Consider the following 21938-nt stretch of genomic DNA (forward strand, 5'->3'; position numbering starts at 1 on the left):
GTCATTCTCCCTTCCCCCTCCCTTGACAAGCTAATCCCAGCTGACATGAGGACCCCTCTGCCAACATGACCGTAATGATACACACCGAGAGGGGATACGTGTGTGGTTCATTGGCACCATTCAGGCTCTACCAGGGTATCTGGCCACCCTGGCTAACATACAGGACGGCCTGGCTCGCAAGCCCGAGCCTGCGCCTATCCTGTTGCTTGCCCCTAGAGCAGTTGACTCATACAGTATTTGCCCTTTTGTGATTGACTACCTTCACTCAGCATGATGCTTTTCAGGTCCCTCCTTGTCATGAGGTGTTTTATAGTTTCGTCGCTGTTTCATAGAGATGCGCAGTATCCCACTGTGTGCACATACCAAAGCTTTTCTTTTTTTTTTTTAATATTCTTCTACGCAGCGGATTTAGGCTGTTTCCAATTTCTTGCTATTGGAAACTGCTGCAATGAACATGGGAGAGCATACGTCTGTTTGTGCTCTTTCTCTTATTTCTCTGGGGTATAAGCCCAGCAATAGTTTTTCTATTGCCATCTGTTTTAGGAATTTCCATATCACTTTCCACAGTGGTTGTACACATGCACACACCCACCAGCATTGTACAGAGTTCCAATCTCTCCACCCCCTCTCCAGTATTTGTTGCTCTCGGTTTTTCAAAAATTGGGCTAAAATTGTGGGTGTTAGATGGTATCTCATGTTGACTTTGACTTGCATTTCCCAGATGGCTAGTGAACAGGAGTGTTTCTTCATGTGTTTGTTAGCCATTCAGGTGTCATCCTTTGTAAGTCGTCTATTTAGGTTTTTTGCCCACCTTTAAAATATATATATATTATTAATTAGCATTTAATACAGATATCATATCATTCCATAGTTCAATCTTGTCAAGTAGAATTGTGCAGGTGCTACCACAATCAATTTCCAAACATTCTTTTTTCTACATGGACTTCTTGATGTCATCTCTCTTTTACCAACCACCACCACTGTTCCCCCTCCCCTGAGACCCTTATTTCACTTGCTGTCCTTATGGGTTCATCAGTCCTGGGTTTCATAAACCAAAAAGTGGAAACGCATATAGCACAACTTCAAGAGGGTGACCCCCATGACATAATACTTCTGAGAGACACCCTAATATGAACAAACAAAACAATGCACACTTTTAAGAGCATTATTTGTTATTATCATTGCTGTAAGCCTGTAGTATTCTGTAGATTTTAGTCTTAGTCCTTTGTCTGTTACACCATTGCGAACTATCTTTTCCCAATCTGTGGGCTCTCATTTTGCTTTTTTGATGTGCACAAATGTTTTATTTTTATATGTCCCATTCATCTATTTTGTCTTCCATTGTGTGTGCTGCCTTTGTTATATCTGGTAGCCGGAGTATGCCTTTCAATAGGGCCCTTAGTTTTGTCCCAGTTTTCTCGTTGATGATCCTAATAGCTTTGGGTTTTACTTTTAGGTCTTTGATTCATCCTGAGTTTATTTTTTGTGCATGGGGTGATGTATGGGTCTTATTCGATTCTTCAGCAGATGGATATCTAGCGCTACTTATTGAAAAAGGGCATCCCCTTCCCATTTAATGTTTATTGGGCCCTTGTCTAAGATCAGTCAGCTGTATTGGGATGTTTATATTTCTGGATTTTCTGTCCTGTTCCATTGGTCTATGTATCTGTCATTATACTAGCATCAACTGTGGCAGTGTAGTCGGTTTTAAGGGTCGGTAGTGCCAGACCACCTACTTAGTTCTTTTTGAGAAGTTCGTTGTTTATCCTGTGCTTTTTCCCTCTCCTTATGGAGTTGGCAATTAGTTTTCCCATTTATTAAAAGAATGATACTGGGATTTGGATCCAGATTGCATTGAATTTGTAGATTGTTTTGGTAGTATTGATACTTTTACATTGTTTTGTCTTCCTATCAATGAACATTGGATATTCTTCCATTTGTGTAGGTCTCTTTTGGTTTCTTGTAATAATGTTCTTGTAGTTTTCTTTGTACAGGTCTTTTGTTTTTTTGGTTAGATTTATTCCTAGGTATTTCAATTTTTGTGTGGCTATTGCGAATGTTACTATTTTCTTGATGTTGTTTTCGGAAGTCTCACCGTTAGGAATCCAATTAATTTCTGCTTGTTAATTTGATATCCTGCTACTTTCCTCAATATTTTACTAAATTCTTCAGTTGTTTCCAACAATCCTGTCATGGAGACCTTGGGTTTTTCTATATATGAAATCACGTCATCTGTAAATAGCAAAAGTTTCGCTTCTTCTTTGCCCCATATTACGTCCTCAATTTCTTGTTGTTTCATGGTTCTGTGTAGGACTTCCAGTACAATGTTGAATAAGAGTAGGGATAAGGGATATTCTTGTTGGGTTCCCTTAGTCAGTGGGAATGTTGTCAGCTTTTCCCCTTTGAGTGTGAGATTGGTTGTTAGTTTTTTCATATATGGCCTGTACTGTATTGAGGAATTTCCCTTCTATTCCTATCGTATTAAGGTTTTTTTTTTATTATTAGTGGGTGTTGGAAATTGTCAAAAAAAAATTTCTGCAACAGTTGATATGATCATGTGGTTCTCATCCTTTATCTTATTTATATGGTGGATTACATTAATTGCTTTTGAGTGTCTTTTTCCTCCCAGTGTTTTTTTTTCATTAAAAAAATCATTTTATTGGGGCTCATACAACTCATCACAATCCATACACATATCAATTGTGTAAAGCACATTTTTACATTCATTGCCCTCATCATTCTCAAAACATTTTCTCTCCTCCTAAGCCCCCAACATCAGCTCCTCATTTCCCCCCCTCCCTTCTACTCCCACCTCCCTCATGAACCCTTGATAATTTATGAATTATTATTTTGTCATATCTTGTACTGTCCGATGTCTCCCTTCACCCACTTTTCTGTTGTCTGTTCCCCAGGGAGGAGGTTATATGTAGATCTTTATAATCGGTTCCCCCTCTCTACCCCACCCTCTCTCTACCCTCCCGGTATCTCTGCTCACCACTGGTCCTGAAGGGATAATCCACCCTGATTTCCCTGTGTTTCCAGTTCCTATCTGTACCAGTGTACATCCTTTGGTCTAGCCAGATTTGTAAGGTAGAATTGGTATCATGAGAGTGGGGGTGAAGGAAGCATTTAGGAACTAGAGGAAAGTTGTATGTTTCATCATTGCTGCATCGCACCCTGATGGCTCGTCTCCTACCTGCAACTCTTCTGTAAGGTGATGTCCAATTGCCTACAGATGGGTTTTGGGTCTCCACTCTGCACTCCCCCTCATTCACAATGATATGATTTTTTAATTCTTTGATGTCTGATAACTGGTCCCTTATATACCTCGTGGTCACACAGGCTGTTGTGCTTCTTCCCTGTGGGCTTTGTTGCTTCTCTGCTAGGTGGCTGCTTGTTTATCTTCAAGCCTTTAAGACCCCAGATGCCATATCTTTTGATAGCTGGGCACCATCAGCTTTCTTCATATTTGTTTATGCATCTGCTTTGTCTTCAGCAATTATGTCGGGAAGGTGAGCATCATGAAATGTCAGTTTAATAGAACAAAATTGTATTGCATTGAGGGAGTACTTGAGTGGAGGTTCAATGTTCATCTGCTACCTAATACTAAATATATATATATACACACACACACACATATAGATCTTTACACATCATCATATATAAATATAATTACATATGTACATGTCTTTATTTAGACTTTTATAAAAACCCTTTGCCTCCTAGCTCTTTCCTCTATTTCCTTTTATTTTCCTCTTGTCCCACTATCATGTTCAGCCTTCATTTGGGTTTTAGTAATTTCTCTTGGTTACAGTACCCTTGATCATGCCCTACCAGGCCTCCTACACCCTCCTCACCACTGATTTGGATCACTTTTTGTTCTCTTGTCCCTGGGTTTGTTAACACCACTTCCTTTTTCCCCACCTCACCCTCTCCCAAGTCCCCCAGAACTATCGGTCCCATTTTTTTCTCCTCCAGATTGTTCATACAGCCAATCTTATTTAGACAGACCTACGGAGATCATAACATGCGCAAAAACAAGACAGAGCAAAACCAAGCAACAAGACAACAAGCCAATGACAAACAAACCCAAAACACAACAACAAAAAAGAAAAGCTTGTTGTTAGTTCAAGGACTGTTAGTTGGCCTTTAGAAGTGTTTTCCATCGAGTCTGATGGGGCGCCAATCCCTGGCTCCAAAGTCTAACTTTGGTATTCCCTGGGGACTTCGTTGCTTTCTTCCCCTTGCTGTTGTTGGTATGGGATCAGGCGGAATTCCCACACTGTATCTCCAGTGTTGCCCCCTGTAGAGCTATGGGTCAGTGAGGGATGCCTTGTTTCATAGTGGCACCCGCCATATGGTCTTCTCTGTGGATTGGCTGCTCTGAGTGGGAATATCTTCCTCAAGGATTGGTGGGTCAGGATTTGCTCCACTCTCTCATCCTCTCCTTTCATTTGCTCCCATGTGCTCTGATCAGACCTGTCCCTCTCCCGGAGCTGCAGATTCAGTGCTGTCCTCTGAAGTAAATTCTTCTGAGAGGAGGAGCAGGTGTCCACATATTTGGGATTGGGGCCGGCCCCTCAGACCTTGAGATAGTTAATTGTGCCAACTGGGCTAATAAATACATGTGGGGTTAATTGAAGGGCAAACAGATAAATGGCTCATTGAGTCTCACCTTTCTAGTTCTCAAGTGTCTTGCTTTCTGGTGGTCGCACCAGGGTGCAGCTGCCTTAGCAGTTCCCTACTTCAGCTTGCAAAGCTGACTTCCTGCAAGACATCCCCAAGGAGAAGCCACATAGACCTACCCCAATGCAGCCCCGGGTGCTGGAGCACCCGTGTAGAGACCCCTGCCAGCGCTGAGAGGCTTCCACATTCACTGATTCACCTTTCCTCCTGCAGTTGGCATCATAGTGTGTGTTTTGTGAGATGGAGGAGGACTTTGTGGATTGGTGTTGGACATATGGGGTAATGTTGGACTTGTGGGCTTGGGCAGCACTGGGTTGGGATGCTTTCTTAATGTGCACTTACCCTTTATATAAAACTCTCACACATGAGTTTCTGTGGATTTTTTTCCTCTAAAGTACCCAGACTAATACAGACCTCTCCAATGGTTCCCTACTCGGTGCCAGCATGTTGCATTCCCATCCTGAAGCAATGGGTCCTTTCATCCGTGGTATGAATCCTTCTTGGTCATGATGGATTATTTTTTAAAATATGTTGTTGGATTCTATTGTCCAGGATTTTGTTGAGAACTTTTACTTTTATATTCATGAGGAATAATATTCTCTAGTTTTCTATTTTTGAGGGGTCTTTGCCTGGTTTTGTTATCAGGGCTTTTTAGAATCAGTTTGGCGATTTGCTTTCTCTTTCTGTATCCTGAAATAGTTTGTCCTATACTTGATCTTAGCCAAAGAGCCAAGGAGAGATGTCTGAAATAGTTTGTATAGAACTGGTGTCAGCTCTTCTCTGAATACTTGGGAGAATTTTCCTGTGAAGCCAGCTGGTCCTGGGCTTTTTTGGTTGGGAGTTTCTTGATGACCTTGCCTATTTCTTCTTTTGCTATGGGTCTGTCAAAGTTCTTAATTATATCCACAGATAAAACCAATGTTTTTCTAATGTGTACCATACATTATTTTTTAGTCTAAGTTGTTCTGACTATCTAAAGTTGCATATTAAGTTCCAGCAACTTTCACAGTTTTTCTATTTGTAAAAATAAGTGGAGCAGCTTTACATTTTATTACACATTTAAAAAATAAACTATGAAGACAGACATGTGTGTAAGCGAACGTGGTGAAGAAAGCTGATGGTGCCCAGCTATCAAAAAGATATAGCGTCTGGGGTATTAAAGGCTTGAAGGCAAACAAGTGGCCATCTAGCTCAGAAGCAACAAAGCCCACAGAGAAGAAGCACACGGCCTAAGCGAACACAAGGTGTTGAATGGACCATGTAGCAGACACCAAGGAACAAAAACAATCATTGTGTGATCACCTTCCTCACATAATCGCTGAAGACGAAAGTGTGCATAAGCAAGTGTGGTGAAGAAGGCTGATGGTGCCCGGCTACTGAGAGATATAGCGTCTGGGGACTTAAAGGCTTGAAAGTAAACAAGCGGCCATCTAGCCCAGAAGCAACAAAGCCCACACGGAAGCAGCACACCAACATAGGTGATCGTGAAGGGCAGAGGAGACCAGGTCTCAAACAACAAAGGTGGGGTGGTGGTGAGAATCACATCACCGTGAATGAGGGGGAGTGCGTGATGGGGACCCAATGCCCATCTGTTAACAGCTGGACATCCCTTCCAGAGGGGTAGTGGGGAGGAGATGAGTCACTCAGGGTTCAGTGTAGCAACAATAAAACTCAAAACCTTCCTCTAGTTCCTGAACGCTTCCTCCCCTCCAAATTATCATGACCCCAATTCTACCTTGCGGACCTGGTTATACCAGAGGATATACAGCGGTGCAGTAGGGATCTGGAAACACAGGGAATCTAGGACAGACGAATCCCTCAATACCAGCGGTGGGAGTGGCGACACCAGGAGGGAAGGGGGTGTAGAAAGGGAGAACCGATCTTGGAGATCTATGTGTAACCTCCTCTCTGGGAGATGGGCAATGGGGAGGTGGGTGAGGGGAGATGCTGGGGAGTGTAAGATAAGATATAATAATTATTTATAAACTATCAAGGGACCAGGGGGAGAGCGGGGAGGGGGAGGGGGAGAAAGGGAAACCGAGCTGATTCCAGGAACCCAAGTGGACGGTGAATTATGAGAATGACGAGTACAACGAATGTATAAGGGTGCTTTGCGCAATTGATGTATGTACGGATTGTGATAAGAGCTTTATGAGCCGCAATAAAAAGATTAAAAAAATAAACTATGTTAATTTTTTGTATGCATGTTTTTTAGGTCAGCGGGTCAAAAAGTACAAGATTGTTATTTCTATCAAATTTTTATGGAGAAAAATGAGAAAGTTGGTGTTCCTACTATTCAACAGTTATTAGAATGGTCTTTTATTAATAGTAACCTGAAATTTGCAGAGGTGAGTGAGCATTATTTATGGTGTTTTATATGTAACTCTGTAAGATTCCTAAGACTACAATAGATTGAATAACTATTCATTTTAACCAGCGTAGATAGTTTGAAACAAACTGTAAGCAAAACACAAATAAGAAAGAATTACGTGGTACTACAACTTTGTTCTTATGAAAAATAAGCAGAAGTAAAAATTTTCTTTTCATTTTATAAGCAAAAATAATTTATCACGGACAAACTTTTAAATTAGTTTAAAGCAAGAGGAAGATTGGTGTGTCTTTTGAAAAATAACTACAATATTGTAATTACATAAATCAAATATTTTAAACTTTATGCAAGTATATTTCCAAATATATTTTAAAGATATCTACTTTATCCCTTTCAGAGATAAGTATCAGAAGATTATCACTTACTAGCTTGTTAATGCATAAGCATTATAAATTCTTTTTCTTTCACTGTTTGTGAGTATCTTCGTCATACTAGTCTACTACATGCTTATGGTTCATTTTACTATTATTTCTTTCTGAAGGAAGGGTGAGTGCAGCCACAATAACAGCAGTTACACATTTGTTGAAATACGGAGTATTCTTCTGTGATGAGTTGTGTATTATACTTACTAAAACAATTTCTCAAAAATTTGGATCAAATACAAACTCAAAATAAAATGTCCCTGTAGTCATTATACTTTTGAAGCCCAGCTTCGTTAAGTCCCTAGCCTCTAGGTGTCACTGTGCCCATTTGGGCTCTGCCTGTCAGCCCTCCTTTATGTCCTTTCAACATAATAGCTAAAATCAGAGCTTGGTTTGACTGTGACTATTTCAATTTCATGAGTCAGAAGCAACTCAATGGCAGTGAGTTTGGTTTGGCCAGTTGATTCTAAAACTATGTATTTCCTTTTTAGGCACCATCATGTCTGATTATTCAAATGCCTCGATTTGGAAAAGACTTTAAACTATTTAAAAAAATTTTTCCTTCTCTAGAATTAAATATAACTGATTTACTTGAAGACAGTAAGTATATTTCATTGTTTTGTTTTGTTTTTGAAGGAATTGTCAGGTCATCTTCTTTTAAAATAACCTGGTAACTGAAGAACCTTGAAATATAATCCATTGATTTTTTTGCTCCAAGGAGTCATGCTGGTGCAGTTATTAAGCACTGAGCCACTACGTGAAAGCTCGGTATTTCTGACCCACCACACTCTCCAGAGGAGAAAGGATCTGGCAATGTGTTCTGATAGATTACAGTCGAAGAAACCCATGGGACAACTCTGCTCTTTCACGTGGGGTCACTATGAGTCACAGTTGATTTGGGGGCATCTCACAATAATTTCTGAGAAACTATTCTGAGAAAATAATCAGAGATGCAAATTAATATGTGAGATTCAAATTTGTGTATGATTAAAATATTAGAAACAACTATATATAAAGAGTAGAGTAGTTAAATACGTAAATGAATTATATATCTATACATTGAAACTACTGCCATTTAGGATTCATGTTTTTGAATACTAATGTATATAAAAATTATTATGATATAAATGAAGAGACATAACTGTGATACTTTCTGCAATAAGATCTTTATTTTTTCATATCATATATATATACACACATAGTTAATAAAATGAAGGTTTAAAGTTATTGGGGAAAATACACAATGATATTAACCAAGGTTCTCTCTTGCTAATTGAAATTGCAGATTTTTTTGTTTTCTTCTTTATAGTTTCTTGATTTTCAAATTTTTAATTAATGGACATAATTTATTTTTATAATCAGGAAGGGAAAAGTCTTAGGCCACATTATTTGAAAAATGTTAATTCACAGAAAAAATGTCTTTCACGAAATCCAGAATCCAAAGCTAGCCAACTGAACCTTTACAAGAACAGGCGCGCATGAGCGCTTTGAGGACACGTACCTTTTCCTTTTTAAAGCATGATGTTGCTTCCTGAGTTTAAGAATTGTGAATGCATTGCTTGAAGGACCTTACCTTCTCTTGCCCTCGCCCCGTGTCAGCCCCCAGGCAGTGCCGGATATGTGGGGGGCTTGCGATGTACGAATGCAGGGAGTGCTACGAGGATCCTGACATCTCGGCCGGGAAAATCAAGCAGTTTTGCAAAACATGCAACACCCAAGTAAGTGTGTCTGCACCTCATGGTCTCCGACTCAACAGCAGGCTCTTTGTAGTTGGAAACAGACGTTAGGTTTTAACAAATATATGGCATTTCAAATATATTCAGATGGCACTATTTATTCCTTTTCCACCTGTTAGATTTTTTGAAATGCGGGGTACAATAAGTAAGAGCCAGTGAAGTGCACTGATAGCATGGGGTTTCGCTCACGTGTGGCATTCTCTTCCTATTCCATTTTAGGTTCACCTTCACCCTAAGAGGTTGAATCATAAGTATAACCCCGTGTCCCTTCCCAAGGATCTGCCTGACTGGGACTGGAGACACGGCTGCATACCCTGCCAGAAGATGGAATTGTTTGCTGTACTCTGCATAGAAACAAGTCATTATGTTGCTTTTGTGAAGTATGGAAAGGATGATTCTGCCTGGCTCTTCTTTGACAGCATGGCTGATCGAGATGGTATATTGAAAATCTTTCTTCTGCTTGGTGCCAGTATTTTCATTTGTAGTGGGAGAGTGCATGGTGTGAGGCCCTCGTCAGAGCAGTACAATATTTCGTGGCAGAATCCTTTCGGTGGGAGTCTTGAATCTCAACCCTGCTACTTAGGTCAGCGAGCCTTTGGGTGCAATAGTCATAGCACTCAACTGCTAACCTCAAGGTTGGTGGTTTGAACCTACTGGTTTTCCACAGGAGAAAAATGAAGCATTTTGCTTTTATAAAGACTTATACCTTAGAAACACTATGGAAATTCTACTGTGAGTCATAATCAATCTGATGGCAGTGGGTTTGGGGTGGGTGGTCTAGGTGATGCCCTTGTAGCATAGTGGTTATAAATTGAGCTGCTATCAGCATGGTCCCCAGTTCAAAACCACCAGCCTCTCTGAGGGGAAAAGACAGGACTCTGTAGTCCTGTAAGCAGTTCCAGTCTCGGAGACTCAAAAGGGCAGTTGTGCCCTGTCTTACAGGGTTGCTGTGAGTCGCTCCATGGCAGTGAGTTTGAGGTGATGCCAATAGTTCAAACATAATCAGCTGCTAACGAAAAGGTTGGAGGTTCTGCTTTCTCCAGAAGCATCTTCATAGAAAGACCTGGCGGTGTACTTCTGAAAAATCACCCTTGCAGCCCCCGTGGATCAGAATGCCAGTCTGACGTACAAGAAGTCGCACAACTCAGGGAAACAAAAAATATTTTGCCACTGAATCGACTTCAATTCTTGGTGACTTCATGTGGATGCGAACAGCTCTGTACTCCATAGAGTTTTCAGGACTGGTTTTTTTATTCTAGATCCTTGGTACCTCTGGGTAGACTCCACCCTTTAAATTTTTGGTGAATAGCTCAATGTATTAGTCATTTGTACCAGCCTGAGACAACTGGTAAACTTCCGGAACAAGCACAGTGGTTACAGCCTCGGCAACTACCCAACTAGTCACCCGTGGCTCTGCAAGAGCAAGATGCGGTCCTCTGCTTCTGTACTGTTGTGTCGTCTTTGGATTGCTGTCGGCAATTTTACTGTGCCCTACCGCGTCCCTATGGATGGTTCATCAACTTGATGATAGCAGGTTTCTTTGGGGATTGTGATTTTTTTTTATATACTCTATTAAAAACGAGTCTTAAAAATTTTATTTTAGGACTAACATTTTATTCTAAACTTTTTCATAGTTTACTTTCATGCTCCTTTCCCTTTCTGTAAGCCATATATGGAGCACCCATGTGGAAAATTCTCTGCAAAATACGTTAAATCATTGTCTCCAGATCCTTGAAATAATCCGGTAAGATAGGAATTATTCCTATTTTCTTTTATCAAGGGGAATTTAACATGTTTAAGCTCTGGTGGCCTAGTGAGTTACATGCTGGGCTGCTAACTGCAAGGTCAACAATGTGAAACTGTCAGCCAGCCACTCCTTGGGAGAAGGATGGAATTTTCTACTCACATAGAGAGTTAGTTTCAGAAACTCAAGGGCAGTTCTACTCTAGCTTATAGGATCACTATGAGTCAGAATTGACTCAGTGGCAGAGAGAGAGTTTTTAAAGCACTAGGAAACCTTATATAGGGGTGGTCAAAGTCAAAATCAACTCAGTGTCAGTGGGGAAGCTTCAGGTGACATATTACTACTCTTCTCTCAGTCTGTCATATTGTGATGGCTTGTGTGTTGCTGTGGTGCTGGAAGCCTTTTGACAGTGAAAATTTTCAAATTGCAGCATAACATTTTCTGCTATATGTTAGATGAGCCCCATCAGCTTGGAAACCAAGCTAAATAAGACAAGGAAGGAGTTGCCTCATCAGAAAGAGTTTACCTTAGTGATGTGAATGGAGTAAAGCTTACAGGGCCTATGCTTACCAATGTGGCTAACTCAAAATGAGGAAAAGAGTTGATAAATATTCATCAATAACCAGAACATAGAATGTATTTAGTATGAACATGAAAGTTATCAAAATGCAAAGGCTGTATAAAGATCAATATCATAGGCATTAATGAGCTGAAATGGATTGGTATTGGTCATTTTGAATGACAGGCAGCCTTGTGACCAGGAATGAAAAATTGAAGAGAACTGATAACACAATCATTTTCACAAAGAACCTTAGAACCATTCATGTTCTCTCCTGAAGTGGAACCCTTTTAATGATAGGCCATATCCATATACCTACAGGAAGACTAGTTAACATAACGATTAGTCAAATTATGCACCAACTACTAATGCCAAACTCAAACACGTACTGCCATTGAGTCAGTTCTGATTCCTAACGACCTTTTGGACAGAGTAGAACTGCCCCTGTGTGTTTCTGAGGCTATAAATCTTTTTAGGATCAGAAAGTATCCTTTTTCTCCCGTGGACCTACTTAGGGGTTTGAACTACCAACCTTATGGTTAGCAACCCAACTCGTAACTAATTTCACCACCAGGGATCCTTACTAATGTCAAAAAGAACTTGAAGATTTTTACCAACTACATCAGTCAGAAATACATAAAAATGCAATCAAAATGCAAGGTACATTGATAATTATTGGTGTTTGGAATGCAAAGTCCACAAGAGCCAAGGTATGACCCAAATACAGAGACCATCTCAAAAATACGTTTGACCCATTAAAGATTAATGAATGAAGGACAGACAAGTTGTGGGATCGCACCAAGGACAGTCATACATAAAGAATAAATGTAATTTTAAAGAAAAATAAGACCATAATGGAAGTCAGAGAGACCCAGAGACTCTCTTGAACATGTATTAGAGAAACTAAATTCCCTGCCAGTGAGTCGATTCCAGCGCACAGTGGTGACCCTGTAGCATAGGAAATGGCGAACAAAGAAAACAGAGTAAAATATTATAGTGAAATGTGTCAGAACCTGGAGTTAGAAAACCAAAAGCAAAGAATGTGCTTGGCATTTCTCAAGCTGGAAAAACTGAAGGAAAAATCCAACTCAAGCCTGGAGTGACAATACTGAAGGACTCTAGACTAAAAATATTGAATGATGCCGCAATTATCAAGACAAGATGGGAGGGTTACACAAAGGCTCTGTCGTGAAAAGGATTGTTTGACACTTATATGTTCATAGTGTATGTTTTGGAACCAACGGTATTGAAAGAAAAAGTCTAAAACTTTACTGAAGGTGCTGATTAAAAAAACAAGGATCTAGGAATTGACAATGCCAATTGAGATGTTTCACATGATGTATAAAACACTGGAAGCATTCAATGTTGTATGCCAACACATTTTGAAAATAGCTAGCTGGCCAGCTAACTAGAAGAGATCTACATTTGTGCCCATTTCAAAAAAGTACTGGAGGATTCTATGGACATTCTATTGGATCATAGAATGTGGAAATTATTGAATAATATAACAAGTTGAAATTGTGCAGAAGATAGGTTTTAAAAAGCTGTAGCAGCATATCAAAGAACTGCCAGAATTTCAAACTGGATTCAGAGGATGTGCAATCAGGTTATTGTTTTTAATGTCAGACAGATCTTTTCTCAAAGCAAAGGATAACGGAAAAATGTTTACCTATGTTTACTGAGTATGCAGGAGCCTTTGATAATGTAGACTAAAACAGATTGTGTATAATATTGGAAGAATGGTGTTAGATCAGGCTAACTAGAGAAATAAATCCAGTGACACTTAATATATATAAGAAATAACTTTATATCAAGAAATAATTATATATCGATAAAACATCCCAGCCCAGCTAAACTCAAATCCATAAGTTCAATACTAATGCATAAATCCCTCTTTAGACTCACACAGCCACATGCAATGATGCAGAATGCAGGAAAATCACAGGCTGGGGTGCAAAATTATGTGGCCCTGGCAGCATCCGAGTTAGCCAGCAGGAAAGTGAACGCAGAAGGAGAAGAGGGAGAGGCTCCCAGGGCCCTCCTTCTGAGAAGGCCACGCCCACAAGGAGGCACCATCAGACTGTGATGTGATTGACAGGTTGAATACCACCTCTACACTTTATATATCTTCCAGTTGACATGAAATTACATAACTACCACAAAAGAGAATCCCAGAACATGTGCAACCTGTACATAGACCAAGAGGCAGTCATATGAACAGAACATGGGTATGGTGTGCGGTTTTATATCAGAAGTGGTGTACATCAAATTTGTATCCTTTCACCATACTTAGTCTGTATGCTGAGCAAATGATCTGAGAAACTGGTTGATAAGAAGAATGCAGCAATAGGATTGGAGGAAGCTTCATTAATAACTTGGAATGTACAGATTACACAGCCTTGCTTCAAAGAAGACAATGAGGATCAATGACTACAGCCTTCAGTGCAGATTACACTTCCACATAAGCAAAAATCTTCACAAAAGGTCCATTGAGTAACATAATGATAACCTAGAAAGGTGTGAAATTGTCAGATTTCATTTTATTTGGATCCACGATCAATGTCCATGGAAACAGCAGGCAAGAGATCAAAAGACACATGGCATTGGGCAAATCTGTTGCATAACATCTGGTTTAAATGTTTTTAAAAATGTGAATTTGAGGACTAAACCTGACCCAAACCACGATATTTTCAATTGCCTCATATACATGGAAAAGCCAAATAATGAAGGACAAAGAAGAGCTGATGCCTCAGAATTATAGTATTGGCAGAGAATGTTGCATGCATCATGAACCCACCAGCAGAACAAACAAATCGGTCTTGGAAGAAGTGCAGCCAGAATCCTCAGAAGTGAGGAGAGTGATAGGTCAGTCCGTGTACTTTGGACATGTGAGCAGGAGGGGAGAGAGGCATCCTATGCGGTGAAGTGGGGGGTCAAGAAAGAAAGAAGACTCACGGGGAGATGAATTGGCACAGCAACTGCAAAAATAGATGGAAACAGCAGTGGTTGTGAAGGTGACAGAGGACCGGGCAGTGCTTCATTCACTGTGTGTGGGGTTCATCAGGACTCGGAACTGACCTAACGGCATCAAACAAGTTCACCCAACTTGTTTTTCACTTAGTGCTTCTCACCTCAGCTGGAGTGTTTCATACCAAGCATTTGGAGAGCTGATCTGGAAGGCCCTGTTTCTAGAATCATTAAAACCCCACTCGAGAGCCTCTTCAGGCAACCTCATGATATGTAAATCAAACCATGCTAGAGTTGCGCAAACATGTATGATATTTAAACTTAAGAATAACAGTATTCCGTTTACTAGATTTTCTCTTGGTTGCATTGATGGTGAAGTATACTGGGTGCTAATGTCTGGGAAGGGATATGGAAATGTGAAGAATCCAGTGTGTATGTTTGTGGGTATATGCCATGAGTCCCTAATGGAATGGTGCGAAAAGGTGGGAATTTGGTTTGGAGCTTTTCTAGAGTTGACTGTCATGACTTCAGAGGAGACACATAACTTATAGAAATCGGTAGTAAAATAAGGACTTTCTGAAAAATTAACCTTTACTAAATCACAGACATGAATCAGGGCAGTAAGAAGATGTTCAGAACGTCCCAGGCCTCTGAAAAGAGCTCTCCCTCCTCGTTGCAGGTGGTCAGAATGGCTTCAATATTCCCCAGGTCACCCCGTGCCCAGAAGTTGGCGAGTACTTGAAGATGTCTCTAGAAGAGCTGCACTCCTTAGACTCCAGACGAATCCAAGGGTGCGCCAGAAGACTTCTCTGTGATGCATACATGTGCATGTACCAGAGCCCAACCATGAGTCTGTATAAGTAAACGGACCCGCCCGCATACAGGAAGAAACTGACCGCGGAATCTTAATATTGCATCTTACTTGAGCTGGCAGTTTTGTTCGCCGTCCATTGCCGGCAATGGACGTGTTTGCGATGAGACTCGTGAAAAGGATTCTTGTGTTTCAGCACACACCGCTTTTGTGTTACTCAAGTATTTAATAAGAAGCATTTTGCACTCTAGAAGTATGTTTGTGTTGGTTTTTTAAGAAGTCTATATGAAGTTATTAATACCAAGCTTTAAGTTAAGTGTATTGATTATATGATATTTTTGGAAGCATAAAATTTTAATTATGTCCGTTTAAAATCTCTTATTTTTAGTCCATTGAGAATGTAAATAAATGTGTATTCTTTATGGACCAACTATCTGAAATCATTTTTCTTTTCTTGCTAATGGTGGCCTTGAGGAAGAAATAATTTGGTTTGATTAGGGTCTATTTTCAATGTAGTTTTTAAAAGTTGTGTGAGTTTGACCAGTTAACTCTTTCCTATTATAGTGCTGCTTCCTGCATGTCTGCCTCCTGCTGAGTTTCCGTGTTTCTGCAACAGTGGTCAGAAATATTTAAAATCCCCTAGTGGTGGTGTTTTTATTTGTTCTGGTTTTGATATAAGTGAGTGATTCTGTTACAAAATGCCCTTTCTTTTATGTAATTTTCTTGGATGATTAGGGTTATGACTATTTGAAGCTCTTCATTCCTAACAGTAACTGCCACCCAGCAGGTTTTCTTAAGGCTCTCCAACCATCTTATGGACTAGACACAATACATTTTATAAAAGGATGGGGGTAATAAGTATATTGCTATATCCCTATATAGGTATATGTTACAGAAGACAATATAGTTGGTCATTTTTCCATGAACTTTTGAAAATCCTCCTTATAAAATTACTCATAGAATTCCCCTGAAAAGATACACTGGGCTATTTAAACTGTTTTAAATAATACTGTCCAGAACTTGAATTTGATGAGTGAGTTAGTACTCATCTGTAATTCCTCTTAATTTCATGTGATATGACAGTTATGGATCAATCATATTTTAGTGAAATGTTATCAGCAGCTTCATCTTATTTCTGATTGAAAGAAAATAGATGTTTTCTTAGTCAATGTTCCTAGTGTGTGTAGAACCCCAAGCGGGTGTTGTAGACTAGAACTCCAGATGCTAAATGTCAGTGCTGTGCAAACATAGTCTCTGGGTGTGGTGTTTTGTCGTGGTGCTGTCTTCCCAGGATGGTTTGCAAGAGCCCCAACCGCCTAACCATTCAAAAAGACCGGAAACGTTGTCATATACATGCAGTCTATGACTTATAAAATACTTAATGACAAAATAATAGTAATAACAGAATCTTTATAAACTCAAATTGCTATCTTGTGAAGACTTGTTTACCCTTTTATTTTATCATTCTATTGTACTGATATTTACTAACTTTTTAAAGTGTAAAAAGTTACAAAAATTCTTTCACCTTGCACTTTTTTTCAGTTTTCAAAATGAAAAAGTACACACATTTTTGTATGGTGTTTTTTACTGCCAAGTCTTTTGGTTGGGGTGGTGGCATGGATTTGATGTCACGGGGTTAGGAAGGCACCCTGGGCTGTGTGGCATCCCCTGGCTCCTCATGCACAGGTACAATGAGGGCCTGGGATACACGATGTCTACAGTGTCATCTAGCTCTAACCATGTCGAGTCAAACCATCATTCAAATATGTATTGAATGACCTTATCAGTATGAGTCCAGACATTTATGTGGAGGCATAATTAGATACCTACATATAGGTAAGAATGAATTTAACACTCCAAAAAATAAAAGGGAATACAGTTCCTTTTCTGTAAACATTTCAACAAAACCCGAAGAGAGTCTCCCTCCAGCCTTTTCATGCTGAAAGGTATTGGTGCATGTGTAGTTACTTTCCCACAGCATGTTGACGCGGCTTTAGGTGGGAGCATCCTCCGCCATAAATTACTTCTCATGTGTTCTTATTTGGGGCTTTCGATCCTGTTACTTGCAGGAGAGGATGCTCAGTAAAGGGATGCCAGAGTCCTCCCACGTCAGGCAGGGACCTTCTTCAGCTTCTGAGCACCAGGAAGCAAGCCTGGGAGGCTTCTGACCTGCCCCTGGCTTCCTCCTTCCTGGTCCCTGCTCCACAGCAGCCTGCCATGGAAATGTGCATGCTCCGGGCAGGGTCTGATGGCAGAGTGGCTCATGTTCTTACTATTTAACTAAATGTTTTGTAATATTTCCCTGTTTGCTTTTTAAATGTTTTGGTTATCCTTTTTTCCTTTTATCATTTCTACAATCAAGATGACAATATAATAGAACATTTATAACATGGTTCATGATTTGTAGCTGCAAATAGAAAATATAGTGTATCTCACCTTCTCCGTCAACTGAGTATTTGTATGTGTTCACCACAAGCACCTGCATCTGTGGATGTGTTCGTTTCGGAATTGGGCTTGGGTTGGGAGAGAGGAAGAGAACAACCACCCTGTAACAGGAGACGAAGCGTCCAGACCCTCAGCTTGATGAAGGAGTTTGACCCCACCCATAAGCTAGTGTTATTATATGGCTGAGAAAAAATATTGAAAATCAAAGGACATAGGAACCAAAACATCAGTCTAAGATAGTTGATCTAGTTGCTATGAATTGTAACCTCGAACGGCTTAGTCTTTTTATAGTTTCTGTTTACCAGATGTCACGAGTAAGTGGTCAGGATTTTCTTAACCCTGGATTCTTTAATTACACCCTCCTTCTCAGCTAATTCAGGAACAACGGAACGAAATAGATATTAATCTATGGAACTTGTATTGTCACTCAAATTCTGGATAATTTTATATCTTCTTGGATAATCAGACACACATGTGAATATCAGGTCTTGGCTGAGTGACCAGCACAATTCTGTGAACAATTCTACCAGTGACCTGACACCATTCTACATCAGTGTTTATAAATGTGGATAATTGGACAATTATATTGTCTATCTGTTTACAAATGAATGCTTATTGATGTAGAATTGTTAGAAGGAATATGGTCTTTGCCTTCACACAGTGTAACACCTATTTTTTTGTAACACCTAATTTTAACATTATAGTTCCCTGATACTATTTGATATTAATAAATGCTTGGCTAATAAGTGTAGAGATTTGCGGGGAGACACCAGGAGCCAGCGTGGTGTAACAGAAACGGAGCCCCGGCTCTTCCCCCGTTGCTATTGCTTGTTCAGTCCTCTTGGACGTGCGCTTTCATTTACTTTGGCTTTAGTTTCCTCCTTTGTGTAATGAGCATTGGGCTATTGGATTTTCTAGGGGAAAAGCAAAGAGTTCTGGATTATAAGTCATGCCTGCTATATTTGACTCTCTGCAAGTGAGATGGAAGAAGTTAGCTAATAAAGCCCCACTTTTGACGAGCCACTCAAAAGTGGAGCTTAATTCACTACTTTTAAAATCTAGTTGCATAAGATTAAAAAAACCACAGAACTAGACAGCTTCAAAGATCCCTTCTCATTTTATGGTTGTGCCGATCATAATATTGTATCAGTTCCTCTGATTAAAAGTGGGTAATCAGGCACTTATATTGTCCATCTGTTTACAAATGAATTTCTCTAAGAAATGCATTGCAGTATATGTACCTCACCCTGGTCTTTCCAAGAGGGTTCTGCAGTCTTTGCCACACAAACCATTCTTTGGAGTATAGTTTGTTATTTGCCTGGACATTTTCTTCGCATTTTTTTTTCTTTAAGGGAAATTGAGCCTCTAGGAACCAAAGAAATAGGTATCCAAAATACTTATCTAAAACAAAAGATAAAATAGGTGTGATTTCTTACTACCTGGTATATTATAATGGGAATGTTAGTTATGTGAGAAGATTACTCTCAGGAGAGCAGGTTCTTCTGTTAGAAAGTAAGATGTCTTTATTAAAGTCGGTGGACTAGAAAGCTTATAATGAAAAATAAGACCGCCTTCTCCAGGGATTGGCAGTGCTCACAATACGTCCCCATCTCTCGGTGAAAATAATGCATAAATTCCTAAAAGCAAGTGTCCGAGAAAAAGAGGTTAGATGTAACATGAGAGGAAAGAAGGCAAACCGCTAAAGCAGGTGTGAGGCATGTGGCCACGTAAATACAGGTCTTTATGGGTCTGATGGGTACAAGTGTGAGATCACTAAGTTCAACAGCGAGGCCTATTGCTTGCAGCTTGCTTTAGATTTCCCTGTTCTACCGCCACTTGCTTTATGAGGGGAAGAGAGACCGAAACGTACTGACTTTTAATCTTAATGTAAGTCTTGGAAAAGCTGCACGCCTTCTTGAGCCAGAAATCAGCCAGAGTGGTCCAGGAGAGTCAAACCTTGGGGGGAAAGTGCGTGCTTTCCTGATCAGTGTGTTAGCACGTGCAGCCAGGGAGCTCCTGAAGGCCCGTTTGTGTCCCTCCGTTTGAAATGCTCCATTCCACCCTAGAGCTGGAGTAATGGCAAGAAGCGGGCAAGCGAGGACGGGGGAGTGCGCGCAATACCACGGCCTCAGATACAGTGTGCCGCAATTTTAAACACTGAGCACTTTTGCTTTTTATTTTTTCTACAAGGATTATATTGACAGCCCAACTGTCCTCGGTTTTCTTTTATAAAATGGCCCAGTACTGTGGAATTTTGGAAGTTTTAGTATTATATCATAAACCTCGGTTTTTAAAAAGTTCTATTTGAAACTTCCCCAGGAAGTTGTGGTTATTAGTAGATTGTTAATAAAGGAACACATTTTGTACTGCATTTCCCATGTCTGGTATGTTGTTCAACATTTTTTTCTGCCTGAAAACATCCTATATTTATGAAAACATTCTTTAAAAATAATGCCCCATCAAATATCCCTTTACTATCAGAGTGCTCTGGTTTAGCCTTAATTTTGTTAGATTTTTTAAGCGATAAATGAAGTGCTGCTGTGGAAAGAAATGTATTATATATATACTATTTCTGTATCATTAAAATGGAATTTTTATTGTTCCTTTGCCTTGACTTCTTTGGGGAGGGTTGTGTGGTTATCAGAGGGAAACTGGAATTGGGCCTTTGTCACTCTAATCAGCGTCTGTAGTATCAGGCAAAGAAGGTTCTTTTGGGAAAGTGATGTACTTGGACAAACTTCTGTTTCTTTGTCAAACCTCACCCACCCATTTCTGCAGTTGCTCTGTGAACAAGCTCACACTTACCTTCTTCTGAGACATGTATCCGTACACTGCCATCATAATTCTATTGGGTTTCTTTTAAATTTTTAAAAATCATTTTATTGGGAGCTCTTACAGATATAACATTCAATCACATCAAGCAGTATTGTACAATTGCTACCACAATCAGTTTCAAAACATCTTCTTTCATCTTGAACTCCTTTATATCAGCTCCCCCTATGTCCCCTTCATCCCTCACCCAACCCCCAAGGAATCCTTATATATATATATTTGCCATAGCTTACATAATCCAGTATATTCAATCACATAGAATTTTGTTGTTTGGTCCCATTGATTGGGGTTATAGAGTCATCAATGCTGTCAGCTCCCTATTCTCCCTCTTCCCCCCTCCCATCCTGTACCCCCTGTTACTGCTTCTGAAGGGTTATCATGTACCAAATGATCTTTATAATATACAAATGATCCATATGCAGACCTAACATGATTAATGAGGCAAGATAAAAACTGTAGTAGTAAAAGGAGGAGATATTAAAGAACTAGGGGATAGTGATGGAGTCCTTCTGACAGGGACTGTTAATTATTTTACAGGTGGGTTTGGGGTCCCCACTATATCTACACCCCTTCACATCGATATGGTTGCTTGTTTTTAACTTCTGATATCGCTTCCCGTTGACACCTCGTGATCACACAGGCTGGTGTGCTTCCTTGTGGGCTTTGTTGATTCCCTGCTAGATGGCACTTTTTAAAATTCAAGCCTTTAAGACCCGAGATGCTATATCTTTTAATATCCAGGCACCATCAGCTTTCTTCACCACATTTGCTTATGCATCCATTTTGTCTTCAGCAATCTGCCAGGAAGGTGAGTATCAAACAAGTGCCACATTATTAGAACAAACTGTTCTTGTACTGAGGTAAGATTTAAGTAAATGACCAAAGTCCATCTGCTTCCTTGTTGCATTTACATAATATATACACATACATATTTAAACAAGTACATATATATTTTTTCTTTCTTCTTTTTGTTTTTCCTCCAGCTCCACCATCGTGTTTACCCATTGCTCACCTCTCAGTAATTCCTCTCGGATACAACTCGATTGCTCAGATGTGACCAGAAAAGCTACACCCTCCTCGCCATCAATTTTAGAACACTAATTATTCCTCTGTACCCGTCATTGTTGGCTCCCTGCTTCCCTCCCCACTTCCCCTGCCCTACCCCCAGGAATCATCAGACCAATTGCTCTCTCTAAGATTGCTTACCCTGCCTATCGTGTAGATAAACAACAAAACAACAAAATCTTACAGATTGTCTAAAGGCTAACAGGTACCCTGAACTAGAGCAGAAGATTAATCTCTCTCAGTTAAATAGAGAGAAGGACATGTTATAAACCATCAGTCCAGTCGGTCCTTTCTTCCAGAGCTGCAGATCCCAGGTTCCGCTGGCATAGCAACTCAGACACC

The 21938-nt window shown here is 40.0% G+C and overlaps 1 protein-coding gene across 4 annotated transcripts in view; it reads left to right on the forward strand.

The window, feature by feature from the left end:
• Nucleotides 1-20301, forward strand: part of CYLD (CYLD lysine 63 deubiquitinase) — a 101998-nt gene extending 81697 nt beyond the window's left edge. For all 4 annotated transcript variants that reach the window (XM_075537702.1, XM_075537700.1, XM_075537699.1 and 1 more), the window contains exons 13-17: nt 6902-7034; nt 7929-8037; nt 9037-9155; nt 9393-9609; nt 15123-20301. In XM_075537702.1, coding sequence (XP_075393817.1) covers nt 6902-7034; nt 7929-8037; nt 9037-9155; nt 9393-9609; nt 15123-15307 — 763 coding nt within the window. In that variant the 3' untranslated portion in view covers nt 15308-20301. The remainder of the gene's footprint in view (nt 1-6901; nt 7035-7928; nt 8038-9036; nt 9156-9392; nt 9610-15122) is intronic.
• The last annotated feature ends 1637 nt before the right edge of the window (nt 20302-21938 follow it).

The sequence above is a fragment of the Tenrec ecaudatus genome, chromosome 18 (assembly GCF_050624435.1).
Source record: "Tenrec ecaudatus isolate mTenEca1 chromosome 18, mTenEca1.hap1, whole genome shotgun sequence".
Taxonomy (NCBI): Eukaryota; Metazoa; Chordata; class Mammalia; order Afrosoricida; family Tenrecidae; genus Tenrec; species Tenrec ecaudatus.